The sequence below is a fragment of the Quercus robur genome, chromosome 7, assembly GCF_932294415.1.
Source record: "Quercus robur chromosome 7, dhQueRobu3.1, whole genome shotgun sequence".
NCBI classification, from domain to species: domain Eukaryota; kingdom Viridiplantae; phylum Streptophyta; class Magnoliopsida; order Fagales; family Fagaceae; genus Quercus; species Quercus robur.
In genome coordinates this window covers 31,600,040-31,619,504 of record NC_065540.1, presented here as the reverse complement: position 1 = coordinate 31,619,504, position 19,465 = coordinate 31,600,040, and the positions used below count along the sequence as shown (strand labels likewise).

The window sequence follows — 19,465 nt, the reverse complement described above, 5'->3', positions numbered from 1 at the left end:
CGTAGTAGCTTCTCTGTTTCTCCTTTAAAGTGCTGCCCATTATCAGAGATAATTTCATGTGGTAGCCTGTATCTGCAGATGATATTGGTCTGGATGAATTGAGCAACTTTCTTTGAATTTAGAATCTTGTATGAGGTAGCTTCTACCCATTTAGTGAAGTAATCACAACTTTCTTTGAATTTAGAATCTTGTATGAGGCAACTTCTACCCATTTAGTGAAGTAATCAATGGCTACAAGTATGAATTCATGGCCATTAGATGCTGTAGGGTGAATCTTCCTAATAATATCTATCCCCCATGTAGAGAATGGCCAAGGTGACGTTATGGTATGTAATGGCATGGTGGCATGTACTTCAGATCTCCATGGACTTGGCATTGATGACATTTTCGAACATAAGCCTTACAGTTGGCTTCCATGGTAGTCTAGTAATAGCCTTGTCTCATTATCTTCCTTGACAGCATGTATGCATTCATATTTAGCCCATAGCTTGACTCATGAACCTCTTCAATTATTTGTTGTGCTTCCTTTACGGTTACGCAAAGGAGATAAATTCCATCATATGATCTTCTGTAAAGTCTTTCACCACAAATAATATAATTAGTAGACAACCTTTGGATGGTTAATTGATCATTCTTGCCCGCAGACTTTTGGTATGTCCCATCCTTGAGGTATTGTAAGATGTCTTCTTCTATTGTCATGCAGTAGGCTGGTTCCTCTTTTTGTTCCAAAACTATCGGTCTAGCTTCATCTTCCTTTGGCCTATTCATCATGGATGCCATGGTTGCTAAAGTGTCTGCAATTTGATTCTACATCCTTAGCACATATTGATATTGAATCTTGCTGAATTTTGATGCCCATTTTTGAAGGCATTCATGATAAGGCATCAACCTTTCTTCTTTGATCTTCCATTTATTTTGAATCTTGGAGATTATTAATGCTGAGTCCCCATATACCTCCAATTCTTTTACTTCAAGGCCTAGGGCTGCTTGTAGGCCCATAATGCAAGCTTCATATTTTGTGGCATTGTTTGTGGCATTGTTAGTGGCAAGAAAGTTGAGTTTGCTAGAAAATGGAATATGTGTCCCTTTTGGAGAAATTAAGAGAATTCCAATTTCACTTCCATTTTGATTTGTGGCTCCATCAAAGTACATCTTCCATGATTCTACCTCAATCCCCATGATGTCTTCATCTAGAAAGTCTCCTTGGATCTCTTCAGCTTCTTCTGGTGAACAATGGGCTAGGTGATTAGCAATTGCTCTCCCCTTGACAGATTTCTGAGTCACATATTTAATATCAAATTCTGACAGAAGCAATTCCCATTTAGCAGTCTTCCCATCTTGCACAGGTTTTTCCATTAAGTACTTCATTCTTGCAATCAACAAAACCTTGTAGGCAAGCATATAATGTCTGAGTTTACAGATTGCCCATACAAGTGCTACACATGTCTTCTCAAGTGGCTAATACTTCTATTCATACGACAGCAACTTCTTGCTGATGTAGTATATTGCATTCTCTTTTCTAGTCTCCTCTAGGTATTGAGCAAGTAGAGGCCCCGTTGCTGTATCTGTAGTGGTAAAATACAACAACAATGGCTTTCAGGAACTGGTAGGACAAGTATTGGTGGCTTCATCAGATAGTTCTTGATTTTTTTCAAAGGCTTCTTGGCATTGTTCATTCCACACTGTTGGGACCTCCTTCTTGAGCAATCGAAAGATTGGTTCACACGTCATAGTGAGTTGGGCTATGAACCTGGTGATGTATTGTATCCTCCCCAGAAATCCTCGGATCTCCTTTTCAGTTCTTAGAGGCTTCATCTCTTCAATTTCCTTCATTTTCTCAGGATCAACTTCTATTTCCCTTTGGCTTACTATAAACCCTGGCAATTTCCGAATGTGACACCGAAAGCACACTTCTTCAGATTCAACCAAAACTTGTAGAACCGAATTCTTTCAAAAAAACTTCCTCAAAGCCAGTATGTGCCCTTCACGGTCTTTAGAGTTCATTATCATATCATCAACATAAACCTCTATTTCTTTGTGGATCAAATCATGCAACAAAGTGGTGGTTGCTCATTTGGTAAGTAGCACCAACATTTTTAAGGCCAAATGGCATGACCTTGTAACAATATGTCCCCCACGGAGTGATGAAGGAAGTTTTCTCCATATCTTTTGGAGCCATCTTAATCTGATTATATCCTGAAAATCAATCCATAAATGATAACAAAGCATGACTTGTTGTGTTGTCAACCAAGACGTCAATGTGAGGCAATGGAAAGTCATCTTTCAGGCTGGCCTTATTTAGATCTAAAAAATCTACACACATTCTGACCTTCCCATCCTTCTTTGGCATCGGAACCACATTAGCTAATCACTCTGGATAGTTGACCACTCTTATGAATTCCGCATTGTACTACTTCTCTACTTCTTCCTTGATCTTGAGAGTCCACTCTGGATTCATTCTTCTCAACTTCTGCTTCACTGGCTTCATGGTTGGATCTGTTGGAATGTAGTGTTGTACTATATCTGTATCAATCATGTCTTTATATGACCAGACAAAGACCTCCTTGAACTCTGTTAGCAGTGCCACTAATGCATCCTTCTTTGAAGTGGTTAGGGTATTGCCCACTTGGATCATTTTGGGCTCATCATCAGTTTCCAGGTTAATGGGTTGGGTTTCTTCTTTTATGGGTTCTAGGTATTCATGTTTTAATTCTTTATTATTAAGAGTTTCTTTACCAATTTCAAAAATAAAAACATTCAAAGCCAGCAAATAAGCAGAATCAAAAATCATATTAAAAGGGAAAGAGTTTTTAACAGACTCAACAAACTCAATTGGAAAACTATCACAGATAGACTTAACAGAAATAGAAACACTAGCAAAAATAGACTCAATAGGAATAGAAACAATGTTCTTGGTAGGAGTGACTGGCTCAACCGTCTTGATCTTCTTGGCAAAAGTGACTAACTTGACAATTTTGATCTTCCTCATGAAGTCCTTTATGGGGTGGGCGGTTCCCTCCCATGCCCAATTCTTCAACTTGGTTGTGGCTTCCGCAATGGCAGGTGGCTCCCAGTAAGCTCCTTCTTCCCTCAGCATCAGTATCAAGGGATCTACATCCATATAATCTGTAGTTTCTTCTTCAATTTCTATGTCTGTAGGCTTGTCAGTCGCAAAAGCATCCAGGCGCTCTATGCTATCCATCCATTCATCAAATAGGTCGTGCTTGCCTCTGTTGCCCAAGTAGGTGTGTTGAGGGAGATGCTCTGATTTGCCCCCTTCCATCATTTCATCATTACGTTCAACATTCTCAAGTGTCATGATTCTGAGATTGTGGACCATCAACTTTTAGTCTAAAGTGGCCAACCTGACATCTATGTCATCCTCCTCTTCAGTATGTGGGATTGGTGAACTTGGTTCCAAATCATAATATGACCCCAATTTTGGAACTTCTCTTCCCTGCTTGTCATACCTAGGGCCATACCTTGAATTGACATTAGTGATATCATTCCAATCTGAAAGGTGCCCATAGGGATACTCATCATGATACATTTGATTGGCATTTCCATTTTCCTCTCTTGCATTCTCTAACATATTTATCAGCCTGTATTGATCACTATTAGTGTCGCTCCACCTGTTGGCTTCGGCATCTTCTTCTATGTCTTCATCATAATAGGCCACATCACTGTCATATTCCTTAATAGAATAGGTCTGCATCTTCATCTTCTGTATCACTAGGGGGTTCGCCCCAATCATCACTACTGTACAAGCTATCACAACTTCTATTGCTGTTGTCATTACTATTAGTGCGGCTGTCATCATCATCAAGTCCATTATCATTGTTGCTGCTGTCACTACTCCTATCACTCTTATCATCACTTCCACCCTTATCCTCACTAGGGGCTGCTCCCCTTTCCTAATCTTCATTATTAGCTCTTAGTTCATATGAGCTCTTCAATGTATGCTGGCAGGCCTCCCAATATTCCTCATCTTCCATTATCATTGTTGCTGCTATCACTACTCCTATCACTCTTATCATCACTTCCACCCTTATCCTCACTAGGGGCTGCTCCCCTTTCCTAATCTTCATTATTAGCTCTTAGTTCATATGAGCTCTTCAATGTATGCTGGCAGGCCTCCCAATATTCCTCATCTTCTATGTTGCAAATGGCATCACCAAGGAGTGTAGTCATAGCATCAGGATCCATGTAGTCAGCTTAATCAGTAGGAACCCAAGTTGCATCTTCTTTCTTCAATTCTGGAACCTTGTTGTGGCAATCAAGTAGTATCTCGAACCCAGACACCATTGTCTCTGTTATAGGATCAAATCTCGGTTCAGGGAATCCCCAATAACGTTGACTCTCTCTAGCTTTTACGAACTTCCCATTCAATGTAGAAGTATAGGGCTTCAGAGGTTCTGAAGGACAAGAGAGTCCTTTTGCTTTGGCTTTGGCTCAGGCCATCTTTCTCACTTCCATCTCTAACAAATCATCATTAGTGAGCTTATAGCCTAGCCCAAAAGGTGGTGTGGTAGTAAGAATCATCAAGTCCTGAACAGTAGGTTTCTTCACAGTTCTCCCCAAATTCATTCCCGAAAGGTAGTTCATTCTCCTCATCATTGCTATCACATTGTTGTTACCATAAGGAGCAAAGTCCATCAAGATCTTCTCAACTTCTTGTTCTCTTTTTTCAAAGCCAGGCCTTTCAATCTCAAAGCCATCCAAGGTCAATGGCTCTTTCTTAGAATCAATACCATAAAAAGGATTAGGCACAGTTAAAGTATCCCTATATATGGTCACAATAGCTCCTTCATGTGGAAACCGAACCTTTTGATATATAGAAGAAGGTACGACCTCTATGTCATGGATCCATGGTCACCCAAGGAGCATATTGAAGTATAAGGCTATATTAAGGACTTGGAAATCCACCTTTTTGACCAACAGTCCTGTGGTAGTCTCTAATGTTATGGTCCCCAAGACTTCTCTTCTACTGTTGTCGTATGCCCTCACATGTTGATCAGTAGTCACGAAATCTTCAATGCTTAGACCCAAACAACTTGCAGTTTTTAAAGGACACACGTTCAAAGCACTTCCATCATCTACCAAAACCATCGGTATCCTCTTCCTCATGGCATCTACAGTGATATGCAGCGGGTCGTTGTGATGCTTCCCCTTCTTGGTCAGATCCTTATCAGAACAGGAGATAGTGAGTTCCCTATTTATGGACCTAATCATAGCATTCAGATCCTGGGAGGTTGTAGTTGTAGGGACTTGGATTTAGTTGAGCAGGTTTACCAGGTTTTGTTAGTGTCTATATAAGGCCATGAGTAAACCCTATAAGGATATGTTGGCTTCTTTCTTCTGTAGTTGCTTGAGAACTTCATCTTCTTCGGCAAGTGTTTGTTGGGTAGATCTGTTCAAAGCTTTCACTGGGTTGTCAGTCTCCAAATATGGGGGTTTGAAGTGTCTCCCCCCTTGTGATGTGGGCAATTTTAGTTGGATCATTGGGATTAATGTCTTGGGGTTTGAAGTATTTCCCCCCATTTGTAGGTGTTTGGCCATATTCTTAGGGTACGAAGTGTCTCCTCCCATTTGTGGATGTTGGGTAGTTTGATTGGGGTTCGAAGTGTCTCCCCCCATTTGTGGATGTTTGGTAATTCTTGGGTTCTGGTATTTCATTCCATATGTCATATCCTGTGGTGGTGATAGACGTCCTATCCATTAGTTCATCCCATGTCATCGTGAAGCATTCGGGTAGGTCATAGATCAAGTTAGATGGGTATTCCTTGTTTTCTTCTTCAGCCATCAAGCAATTAATTCTCGATCCTTTCCCAAAATTGTGATTGGGCAAGGGATTGTTAGTGATGCTAGGCCTTGTAGGCAATGCAATCACCTTATTATCTATTAGGTCCTGAATTGCATGATGAAGGGTGAAACAACGGCCAGTTTCATGACCAAGGCCTTGGTGGTAAGCACATCTTTAATTCACATTAAACCTTGAGGGCAAGGGGTTTGGAATTGGTCTTGGATCTAAGGGTTTCAGTACCCCTTTTGCTTTGAGCTTGTCATACACTTGGCTCATGGGCATGTACAACTCATGAAATTCCCTCTTAGGTCTAGGTACTTGTGGTAATTGCACAAGTGCAATGGGTGCAATCAGTTGATAAGGATCATTTTTATGGATGTTGGAAATTTCTGCAACCTGAAAATTAAATCCTACGTTCTTTTTAAACCTTGGTGGGTCATAAGTCTTTATAGTTCCATTGTCTATTGCATCCTCAATTTGGGTTCCAGCAGCAATTAAAGCTTTAAAATTAGGAAAGTATTGTGCAAAAAAACATTTGTGGTATGCAGGCAATAAATTCTTTACAACCATGGCTAACTGTTCCTCCTCACTTGGCCTACTTATCATCTGTGCTGCCTTGCCTCTCCATTTGGTAATGAAAGTAGAGAAGGATTCTTTTGGTTCTTGCTTAGTGGTCTCGAAGTCTCTCCTTGAGATGTCTACTTCTATATTATACTTGTATTGCTTGTGAAACTCTTGGCAGATGTTCTCCCAATTTCTTGCCCTTGCATCATCCAGATTAAGAAACCACCTAAGAGCAGCTCCGGTCAGTGTGTTTTGGAACATCTGAGCAACTACTTCTTTGGTCACACCTAAGGGCTGCATAGCCCTCATATACATCTTTAGATGGGACTTTGGGTAGTTGGTCCCATCAAATTTGTCCAAGCTTGGCATCTTGAACTTGGGTGGTAGCCTCGCATTAGGGGAAAGTGAAAGGGTATCGTAGTCCATAAGTTCCTCCATCTTACGGGCTCTTCTAATCATCTCCTCCATTTTATTCATCCTCTCATTGATCTTCTTTTCACTCTTTCCAGCTGATGGATCATGATCAGTCTTGTCCTCCTTTTGATTACTCTTCGAATTCTAAAATTGTTGCATCATACGGTTCATGTCTTCCCTCAGCTGAATCTGACTAGCTAACATAGTATTGAGTAGCTTTTGGGTGTTCATGGGTTCCTCTGTGTTTGGGTGTTCTCCCTCTTCCGCCATACTACTAGGAGCTTCAAACTTCTTATGGCTTGAACTGTCTTGGAGGTCAAAGATGGGATTGTGATGTTGCAACAATGGAGTTTCTTCTATGCTTTTAGGCTTCAGTATTGTGATGGGAGTGATAGGCTTGGAACTGGAGCTACTAGCTTGAGTGTCGAGCTTAGTTTCTCTTTGTAGCCTTCCTTTAGATCTTGACCAGACTCTCCCCTAATGACAGGCTTGGTCAGGTTAATCAAAGTTAAGACCCCATCCACATCCATCAATCAACCAAGACAAACACACATAACATGCAATGCAATTTTAATTGGGATTGACCTAAGGGTAGGTTCTAAGTCATTATGTTGTAGGGTGGGTTTGTTGTTTCATTGTTTCCCATAGCTAGGACGTTACACCTCCCAACTTGTAATATAATGAACATTGCATTGGTCCAAACGACATGGTCTATCCTTTACAGTTAACAGGAAATGATCCAGTGACTTTAGGCTATGAGTTGGTGAGTTTGCCACTGGGTACCTGAATCTAATGAAGACCAGTGATCCATGGTTACTACCACCACAAGTTGTTGAAAATGGGTGCATACATATTTGTTTGAATGGCATACATTATGACAGTTAGGGAAAGATTTTAACAAACAATACAAACAACAAAATACCATACACCATAATATCATGCAACATCCCATCAAACATAAACAAACAAACAAACAACAATATCATGCAAGACCATGCAGAACAAGGGTACACATTTGGTCACTTAAGTCTAATACGAAGCTTAGCCCTCGACTTCCCAAGCGGAGTTGCCACTGTGAGAGACCGGGAAAATTGCCTTAAAAAAAAAGAGAGATTTTTGGAGTGCTTTTTAGGGCACTTCTATTTTTGGGTAAGTGGTGTAGAGTCACCACTTATTTTATTTTTATTTTTATAAAAAATAAGAAAAAATATATACATGACTGAATTGTTCTCTTCATTGATTGAATAAAAAATTACATAATTGAAAAATTGAAAAATTACATAGCTTTGAGTCCTAGTTACAAACTACCAAATAATTACATGCCTTTTTGTCCTAGTTACATTCTACCCAAAATAAAATAAAGACATGGCTAGATCTACTTATCCAAAGACCTAAATTTGGAGGCTAGGTTATAGAATGGGAAAGTGTTAGGCACCCATTCCACCCAGACAAAGTCTGGTCTTCTAAACTCTTATGACTTATGTACCTTTTTATACATGTCATGAATGATATGTTGAACATGTGAATCAAAAATTAAATCACATAAGTTTATTTATGAATGAAGTCTCTTCTTTTGAAAAGAATCAGATCTATTTTGGTTGGTAAAAAAAAATTGATTTTGATTTGTCAAAACATCAGATTTGTTTTGTAGTATGAAGAAAAAAGTGGTTTTTGGAGATAAAAATTCAGATCTGTGTTTATTACATAAAATAAAGTCTTTTGATTTGAAAAGTATCATATCTGTTATTTTAGAACTAAAAAAAAAAAAAAGATTTTTTTTTTGGTTTGTAAAAGATCAGATCTGTTTTATGATAATAAAAAAGATGGTTTTTTGATAACAGAAAAATCAGATCTGTTTTTATGTTGTAAAAGAATGAAAAAGATTTTTTAAAGAGAGAGTTTCACACATAATTTAAATTTATGCAGCATGAATTAAATAAAACAAACACAAACACAATCATGTTTATAATCTTTTTCTTTATTTCAAAATCTGCATATGTTAAAGAAAAATCAGATTTGTATTTAAGAAAGATACAAATCAGTTTTTAACTTTAAAATATTCAGATTTGCATCTAATAAAGATTAAGGTTTTCAGACCCAGACTGTTCATTGAACCGTAAAAGGGAGAGGTTCAAGGTTTTTGAGGTCGAACCGGGGTCGAATCGTGATGACGTTATAATTAATTTAATAATTAATTAAAGCCTAAATATAGATATTAAGTTTATAAAACTAGCAAAATTGACAATATATCTATATATGTGAGGGAAATTTAATGATTTTAAGTATATATTTAATAATTAAATAAGAAAGTTAATAAAATAAAATAATAACCATAAAAACATTAAAATTTATGATTAATTTTTGAAGTAAAGTTGAATATCTTTGAAGGATTTTAATTATAATTTTTTTTTTATTCCTTGTAAGAGATGGATAATTTAATTAAGTAGAATAAATTGTGTTAAGTTGTTTTTATAAATAAAAAAAAAATGCTAAGGGGTTCACGGTTCTTGCCACCGGTTCGTGTGGTCCAACCCCGGTTTTAGAGGTTCACGGAATTAACAAAAAATTTGGTTCTTTATGCTTAAAAAACCGATTTTCATTATGGTTCTCGGTTTTCACGGTCTGACCTCCCGGTCCGGTAGGGGTTTGAAAACCTTGCTTTCAACTACCATTTTTCAGAATTGAGTAGGATAAAAACAATGATAGTATATCGTCATATCAGGGCTTTTGTTGGAGCCATTTGGATGAGGGCCAACTAAGGAGTGAGAATGACTTGTCTTTCAACTGCCATGTTTGTTTTATTTTGAAAATAAATAAAAATAATTTGAATTACAATAAATTTACAGCGATAGAGGTAAAGAGTGTTCTGTGGTATTGGAAAGTTCAATTAAAAGTGAGAAAATTCCTTTTAGTGTGCGTTTAGCGTTGGCTTAAAAAGCTAGTTTTTTTTACTATTCAGCTTATTTTTACTACTATTCATAGATCTTATTGTACTTTTTAGTACTATTCATGAGTTTAACTGTACTATTTTAGCTTTATCTACAGTACTTTAAGTAAAAAATTTTTAGTTTTAACTATATAAACTGTTCCCAAACAAACACTTAAGGTCTGTTTGTATTGCGTGTCCGCATTTCAAGCCCTTTTTTTTTTTTTTTTTTTTTAAATTTTAACCAGCGTGTTATGCACTGTTCATTGGCCATGAACTATGTATTTAGGCCAATGAATAGTGTCAAACAATAAAAAAATTATTTTTTTATTGTTTTCAGTTTTCAGCAAAATAAGCTGTATTCAAAAGCACACTTAATGTTGACTTTTACTTTTTTTTTTTTTAAGTAAAGAAAAAAGAAAACAAGTACAATAGGCTAATAATATTATAGACTCGTTTTTATTTTTATTTTTATAATGGCAAAATCAAAAGGCTTAAGGTTAATTTAAATAGATAAGAATAGATAGGATAGAAATTCAGCCATAATGATTGTTCTTTATCATCAAGCTAAAACAACCATTGATTTTTCGAGTAGATAGAATTCGAATCTAGATTTTTTATTCAATATCGAGAGACTTTACTAGACACATTGCTAGACACGAGGCTAACTTGAATCTGTTTTAAAAAAAAGAGATTTAGAGCACATTTTCCAACACATTTTATTATTACAAAATTCATGTTAATCATTTTGGACTTCTATAGTAGTCCATAGAAGGTGATAGATGAGTAAGAGTATAAGTCTGTTAATTCAGATTAAATGCATAAATTCTTTCCAAAGCAAATGTCAAAAACCAAAAAAAAAAAAAAAAAAAAAGAAGAGAAAAATCATGTGTAGGATATGTGACTTGTACATTGACACATTCTTCACAAAAAAATTGTAGAGACATGCATATAAGTACCTATGCTCATAAATTTATTTCAGTCTAGACAATACGTCGCTGAAAGATTGCACATTCTAGGAGTCATAACTGCCAACACAAGCAATAAGAGAAAAACTACATATGATATTGAATATGATATCACATAGATTTGCATGTAGGGCTATCCACAGGCTTGTCTACAACACGAACTGGGATAACTGGAATTGAGTCCCACCATTCTTGCAGTCGTCTGTTTCCTTGGTTGTTGCCCACTTGCTTCCCTAGTTTTGATGTCATGGAGAAGCAATACAAAGTGATAGCCATAATGATGAACTTCATTGGTACTATTGCAAGTAAAATTGCTAATCCAATCATTGATATCATTACTATATCTGCGTGCTGCAACCAAGGGAAAAACAAGTTTAATGCAACTGAAATTGATAGAATAATACATGAAGAAGCATAATCATGCAACTAAAAATATTTATTTCAAGACTTTTAAATTCTAAATAAATAATAAAAACCTTAAAAAATTCAAGTTGTACTAGTTACTGGCATGAGTAGCTAATCTAAGAGCTAGAAGAAATTCACAAATTTGTTACTTTCCATATTCTACCTTGACCTTATTCTAATGTTATGTATCACAATTCAACAATATTGTTGTTTACTTGTTTTTGAGGATGGAGGAGTAGTTCCTAAATGCTACAAATGACATTTAATTCCACACTTGTAACATTCAACATATTCTCCTCCTACCAGCTTCTCAGCAATAAAAAGAGCATTACAGCTTTCCTACATCTCATTTTTCCCTTTAAAAAAAAGTTTCAAATGAACTAAATTCCTATCTAATATCAACAATTGAAAGAGCTGCTTATTGCTAAATCATTGTTCTTGTTTTTCAACAAGTTGTCATTACCTTGCTTATCTAAAGCCCATAACACAAGTTCCATTTCATCAAAATTTTGTGCAAGCTACTTCAAAATCAATCTAGCTTCACCTTCAATCTAATTGATGAGAAGGCAAAATAGAATTATTTCTTTTTATTAAAGAACTAACCTATATAATTTTTATTGGATTACTGATGGCATAACAAAGACAGGGAAACTTCCTTTTTACTCAACAACATTATTAGTTCTACTAATACAAAGTATGCAAACAATAGAACAATTTTATGTGCCAAAAAATCTATAGTAGAATGAAAGTGAATGCATAGGTTTGTACCATAGTACCTTACGAGCCTTTGAAATCAATATTGACCATAATTTCAATAATGCTATATTTGCTATCTGCACCACCTGATGAATAGTTTGTAATCCGTGTTGAGCCGAGACTATGCTCTCCATTGTAGTCTGGTCAGAGGCTGAGGAGACTACAATCTCTTTGCATTTGTCATTAATTTTTTTTTGTCTAGCTTGGATCATCTTTGCTACCACCCATAAAAAGAAAAATGCACTTGCCTTGCCAAGCCACTCCCTAAGATGCCAAGATATTGTTAACTATATATTCCTTCACAACTTACTAGATCGATGGACATATTAAGCACCTTAAAATTTCTTCCAAAACAAATGCAAACTATAAATGATATGACAAACAACTTACTTGTATGTGATTAGAAGAGTAGCAGCAAAGACAACAAGGGTAGTTACTGGTCTTTCCCATGTGAAAATTTCTTCAAACCAAAGTAACACACCTTTAAGTGGCTTTAGTAGCTCCTAAATATCAACATTAGGACCACCCATGAGTTTCTTTTAAGAAGCACATTTAATACATTTGATCAATTGAAAAACGTACTAACGTTTTGTTTATGCCTAGAAAATAGGATTGAACCAAAGTATATAAAATAAATTTAAACCAGCCAAACTTATTATTGGTTGGCCTAGACTAGCCAATGCATGACCAATAATGTTAGGTAATGTTCATTTCTTTCCTAAAACTTCGAGGTGTTGTAGCCCAATTCCCCCAACCCAAAACCCCTTTTTTTAGGGAAATAAGTATAAAAATTACTGCATATCATGACTTTTGCATTTTTGCTGCTTACCCAGCTTCCATAGTTTGTTGTTATGTACTTACCATAAAAACAAGGGTACTTTCAGTGATTCCTTCCTCTTTCAACTCCTTAGTGGTAGCTTTGGCAATGACAATTTTCTTTTCTTCTTCTCTAGCTTGATTAATAGCAATCTCAAGTGAGGAGTTGTTGTCATCTAGGCCACTTGCACACACATTTTCCTCACCAATTTCTTTTACTTCTACACTTGAGATGATTGACAATGACATGTTCATATTTTTGAGGGTTGAACTTGCACTGCATGGGTGTCCACTGTTGATCTTCTTCAGACTGTCCACGAGTTGTCCTAGTATATAATCTCCCTTTGGTAGCTCATCAAGCAATGCAAAAATCAAGAATTTTGTTGGAGTAGGGGGCGATATTCTTAGCATTTCTCTTGCAGCATGGAGCCTTATGATACCCAATATTGTCCTTGCATGCATTTCCCATGCTTGTATTGGACATTCCACCTTATATTTTAATAAGAACTGGTGCATAAACATAATCTCCTTAATGAGTGCAAGCCAATGGTCCCGCCTTGTGGAGCTTGTCATCTCAGGAAACTCTAGTACAATTCCCTCAGATCTAGAAGATTGGCATGTAAGTAATGGTTACAAATCATGATTGCAAAAATTTAGATGTAATTGACAAACTTGCCTATTTGTGATGCATTTAGGCATGTCTATGCATGAGGTCACTATTTAAAGGATGATGTATCCTTGTTTTTAACAATCTAGATAAAAATTATCACCACTCCTAAACTATTGATTTGGATGCTCTAATGGCCCACACAAGTTGTAGTTGTTTAGCAATAATGCGGTCCTTCTAAGAATCAATTATTGTGATACACAAATTGATACTACTACTTATTGTTTGTCATATTTTTCCCAACAAATAGGGAAACTAGAAGAGATGTGCCCCCTTAAAACACCAGCATATAAGCAAGCTTATCTACTATTGAGAGCATATGTGAGTTCCAAATTCCAATGTTAATACTTTTTAATGTATATGAAAGTATCCTAATTCCAATGTTAATACTTTTTAATGTATATGAAAGTATCCTTACGATTCAGACTCATACAGTATGGCCTTGTCAAAAAGTGGAGCACCCCATGGGCCTGTGGAAACTGGTCTCACACTATGTTCCTTGTTCTCAGAAAGGTCTATTTTAAGGGCATCTTCATATGTTACAACTCCAGAAGCCTCAAAGTAGAGAGCATAATTTGTTAGTGTAAGCTTACCTGGACAAACAACCTTCGTGATAACTTTAAGCAATAATCATGTACATAATTAAATATAATAACATTCTAATTGGTCACTAATAAAACAAAATTATGAGACAAACCAGGCCAACTTGTTGCTCCAATGTGGCGCACCACTCTCTGCGAGCTTGCAGTTCCCTCGACATGCAATATAAATTCATCATCCCCTAGATCAACGCCATTTGGTGGCGCTTGTTTTTGCAAATGTTTTATGCATCTACAAAAAACAAGAATTCCACAAGGTAATGTGATTTAGAAGTGCTATTTCAAATGGTGTATTATAGCATCATCAACACTTTTTATTTTTATTTTAAAGAAAAATAAATTAGATAGTAATCTTCCATTCCCCTCAAAGAAGAAGACTACTCAGCCTAAAAAGTGTATATTTCATAAAAGATGTATATAATTTTTTTTTCTTAATCTAAAAAAAAAAAGCCAATTTCTCAACTAAGTAGTTTAAATTAAAGCTTAAAAAAAAGTTATATCTCAATAGCTAATAGAAAAATATGCTTTCAACTAAATTCAGGTTCAAAACTCATGGAGTCTAAAGAAATAAAAGTATATTATTGTGCGTGCTCAGATGATCTATTCAATGTACCCTTATGATCACAACCATCTATACCACTTGGGGGCAGAAAATTATTACCAATCTACCTTGTTTGACTTGGAGGGAAAGAAAAAGGGCAAAAGAAGTCATATAACAGCATGATATCTAAACTTAAGCCTGTTTTATAGACTTTGTGCCAGGTATAACCAGAAAAATGAATTATATTGACCTAAAATGGATTCAGATGAAAATCAGGCATGAACAGTGTTGTTATGTGGTTCCCCTGTCTAATGCAGAATTAGGTAATCCCTATTTTCAACCAACCAATTTTACCCCTTAAAAGTGTTATACCTATTCTCCAACAACATAATTGGTGTAGAAAAAAAAAATATTACATGAGGTTAAATTACTTGTCAATTTCTTTTAGATATTTGTCGTATGCAGGAAAATGCAGCCGGTTGCCTGTGGGTGCTGTTAGAGTTTCGAAGGTAAATCTTCCATTAACAAGATCTGCAACTAATGGAACTAGTGATCCCAACCACGCAAATGCATCTTCTCCAACATTAGGCTCGTTATCAACCTACCAACATAGTGCACAAAGTAAGTCCAAATAAAATTAATTTGGAGATTTACTGATACCTATGTGGCTATATCATTAAAGTATCCCATTTTCATGTCTCAACTTTGCTTGAACTTAAATTCCATTAGCTTCATGAGGTATATTTCATGATGTAGGCTAATTCTGAAGAAAAGTAATGCTTGCTCCATGGTAACAATAATTAATGAGGGGTAGCTTACAAGGAGTGGCATGATGTCTGAATAAAAAAGAGGAATATCATCTTGTTCTTGAGTCACTTTTACGGATACCTTCCCCTCTTCTTTCTCCTTTGCCACACATTCCTACAAACACCATAAAACAACAACATAACTAAATAAATAATTGGGAGATATGAGAGGGGAAAAAGGAAAAGAAAAACCCAGTAGTTAAAAAAGGCACAAAATATAAATGATGTCCATTTGTATTAGAAAAATAGAAGTTAAGATCACTCAAGCGGATTTATGGTGAAGATGATTGATATGTATACTTTTATCGTGTAATTAGTATCTATTTTCTACCATTTAAAACTAAGCAAAACGTTTTAAACAAATGTGGCACATCTAGTCTTAGCCTACCCAAGTTGAGCTTCATTAATCAAAATTGATGCTTGCCTAGTGCAACACATCATTATCCAAAAGGTCTGACAAATTTGTGGAAGTTTGACTTTAATAATTATGTGATGATGTGGCTTTCATATGGGAGAACGTATTGACCTAAGATACTATTTCCCATTGCATGGTTTGCCTTCAACAATGTTATAAGTCTAGTAGAAAGGCCATGAACTAAAATTAAATTAAATTTATTGTAGCAGCAGGAGAAAGGCATATCAAGCAAATGGCTGAACAAGCATTAAGTAATGAGCAATAAAAAGAGGATCCTGACACTGATTTAGTTAAAAAGTAGCAAAAATAAATTGTTGAGTTATGCAATATGTATAGGGTAATACATTTATTTTCTGTAGTCTACTCCAGATGGCAATCTAGGTGCGGGGTTTCCATATGACAATATCAAGCTACTATCTTAGAATATAAGAAGTATTAAGTACAACTGACCTTTTAAGCCCACTTTATTTTGAAGTTAAAAAAAAAAAAAAAAAAACAGGTAGAATATAGTGACATAGTCAATAAACTTTCTTATGACTATTTTAGTTTTAAAAAAATCTTTTGACTGTGTATTACTGAAAATTTGATGGGAGACTTCTTTGTTTTGACAATGAAATTTCCATATCATCTTTTTAAATGAATTTAATCAGCCTTATACATATCCTGCCCTAGGGTATAATTCTATAATATGATGGGAAATTTACAAAATAACAATTGGAAGGGTGAGTGTGTAGCATGCATTTGGTAGTTTAGGAGTTTTTCCAAATATTGTTGTCACTAGATATCAATAACTAAATAGTTTTCCGTTGAATATACTTTTGAACTCCACCTTGCATTCTCAATACCATTTAGAAGTGTGAAAATAAATTAAAGGCCAAAATATATCATTGGTTTCTAAATGTTAGTTAATAGAGTGACCGATTTTAGTCCTAGGACACTTAAAGTTAGTGTTTTTTGTCCCTAATGTGTACAATGAAGTGATGGTGTGTCATTTGTAGTTGGGCAACGTCATTTATAGGACTAAATGTGGTTGCTTTTAAACTCATGGACTAAAATCACTTGTGTGACTAAACTTTAAACTAAAGTTTAAAGACCGGTATTTGAACCTAAAATAAAATAATGAAAATAATATATAGTCTTTACATTACATTCTCACTTTTCTGGCGATGAATGCATGATTCAGTTTTTTATTCAACTATTCTAGGCCACATGTTTATTTATACAACACTTATAGCTTCTTGAGATTTACCTATTTGCGTGCTAGCTAGAGGATCTCCCAAAAAAAGGAGGAGAGCGAAAATAGGGCCATGGAGGAGAAACAAATTTTTTTTTTTTGAGATAGTTTTAACCTATGACGTCCACTCCTGATAATAACTCTTTATCATCGGACTAAGACACCGATTGGTTTTTTGTGTAGGCGGGAATTGAATCCCAGATCTCTCATTCAACTACTAGAGACTTTACCAGTTGAGCTAACTAAAACCCACATAGAAAGAAACAATTGAAAACATAAGAGAGGAGATTATTGACAAAAAAAAATTGAAATTACAATTCCATCTACTACAATGCGCAAAGGTTATCACTAAGATTCTTTTTTAATGTGGTTGAAAAATAAATATTTTTTTTTAGAGAGTTTCAACATATGACGTTGATTCCTGATGATAGTTTTTTTATCACCAAATCAAAATACCAATCAATTTTTGGTATAGACAAGGATTGAACCTCAAATCTAATGTTTTCTACATATCAATCACTTTTTTTTTTTTGGATGAACACATATCAATCACCTTACTAATAGAGGGGAATGCATGTTGAATAGGACTTTCAAACACTTACTGCAACTACCAGATGATTCTACATTAAAAGGAATAGCTTTATTAGTTCATTAAACGTGATGTGCTATAAATACAAAGGTCATCTTCACGAAAAACCAATCTACATATAACTTGTGTATGTAGATTATTATATTACATTAAGCAAGTATCATAATTAACAGATAATTTCATGCTTCATCACGTATGGTAGCTAATTAATCATAAATCAGAAGTACATAACAGTACGTCCTCACATTATAAATTAATATAGCAATTAGAATTTAGAAAGAGAGCACACCATACAAGCCTCCTCATCAGTAGAGCTTGGCATCTCCCAAGCAAGCATCATGTCGAAAGTGAACCGGCTAAACGATCCATTGCTAATATTTTCTTCTATGTTTTGGCACATGTATGTAAGAGACTTTGCACTGCAAAATTCCACAAATTTCCTTGAATAACCATTAGTTTCGGGGTTCCATCCAGCTTCAAACTCTTCCACCAAGTTATCCGTGCTAGTATCTAGTTTCCTGGCAGAAACCATATATATAAATATCATTTTAGTTAAAGGGAATGGAAGGAAAAATAGAAATAACAATAATCTTTTGGAAACAAATGGAAAGAAAGTTAGGTTTTTCTTAATTTGTGTAGATAAATATCTAACCCAAAAGCTTAAGCTATTAATTAAATCCATAAAAGAAGTGGGCCAACATGTCACGCACACACATTGCATACCAAAACCAATGGAGCTTTTAGTTATCATTGCTGATATTGTTAGAACTAACTGACAACTAATAGTTTCTCAAAAAAAAAAAAAAAAAAAAAAAAACTGACAACTAATTAATATATACAGTACGAATCAAGGAAAATACTAGCCATGTTTGTGCTTTTTTTTTTTTTTTTTTTTTTTTTTTTTTTTGTTTTGTTTTGTTTATTGAATTAGCCAATTCTTTTTTTTTTTTTTTGAGAAGAATTAGCCAAGTTTGTTCTTATACTTGAAAGAATTAGTATTAGTATAGTCACAATTAATTGAGGCTCCTTCTTAATTGAGTGTGTATAGTCACAATTAATTGAGGTTCCTTCTTAATTGAGTGTGCGTATTGTGTGAGTCTCACATTGGATTGGGTTGGACTTTATAGATATTTGTGACTAAATTAAGTCATTTTGTAGTATATCAGCATTTTCGTGGAGTTGTTACAATATGTCACTATATGAAACGTTAAACATATATGCTTTATCAAACGCAAACAAGTCATATAGTATAAAAATAAAAATTAATTATTATGAATTTAGCACAAAATAAACAACTAATGAATTAAAAAGAAGAAGAAGAAGAAGAAGATCGCCCTCCCTTTAATTAATGTGTGATTTGGGAGAACAACAATAAAAAATGATGGGTTGCGTGGACAGAAATGAGCATTTTGAATTATATCAAGGGTTACAGGGAAAACTCTTCATAATGTTGAACTCTAGTTATTTATATAGACTTGAATTTGATGAATTGTTAATTTCTCGTTCATATACATACATACATATATATATATATATATATTTACATTATATAGTAAATGAAACTACTGCAGTGATCGGGTCAACAAGTTGATGTAGCAGGAGCACCAAATTAAAACTTATTCATTTTCAAAAAAATATAGATAAATATAATAAAAAAGAAGAGAGAGAGAGAGAGAGAGTTACAGTGCACATCTGTGGACAACGTCGTTGGCTATGGAGGAAAGATGCTTCTTCAGATTGGCCATATAAGACTGTTGGTTTCATAAAGTATCAAGCTGCGCGCAGCGATTAAATTGTGCAAATTAAAAACCGAACCGAATGAATAAAATCATTTTTAGCAGCAGAAGTAGTAGCTTCCTTTCCCTTTTTAGTAGGAGAAAAAAACTGACGACTCATACATGCTTCTCTCATATTTTGCCACGTTGCCCATAGCCATGCAACACAACAGCTCCTGCTACCCCC

At 35.2% G+C, this 19,465-nt stretch overlaps 2 protein-coding genes across 2 annotated transcripts in view; one reads left to right on the top strand and one right to left on the bottom strand.

Annotated features, from left to right (window-relative positions):
- LOC126693107 (co-chaperone protein p23-2) overlaps positions 1–19,465 on the top strand; it is a 58,597-nt gene that overhangs the window by 31,699 nt on the left and 7,433 nt on the right. The window lies entirely within an intron of this gene.
- Positions 10,712–19,248, bottom strand: LOC126690757 (uncharacterized). The gene is made up of 10 exons (XM_050385888.1): positions 19,187–19,248; positions 17,793–18,021; positions 15,279–15,380; positions 14,891–15,060; positions 14,017–14,150; positions 13,738–13,912; positions 12,698–13,256; positions 12,227–12,339; positions 11,857–12,100; positions 10,712–11,026 (listed from the first exon to the last, which is right to left on the bottom strand). Exons 1-10 carry the CDS (start codon positions 19,246–19,248, stop codon positions 10,787–10,789), a joined length of 2,028 nt encoding a protein of 675 aa, XP_050241845.1. The 3' UTR covers positions 10,712–10,786.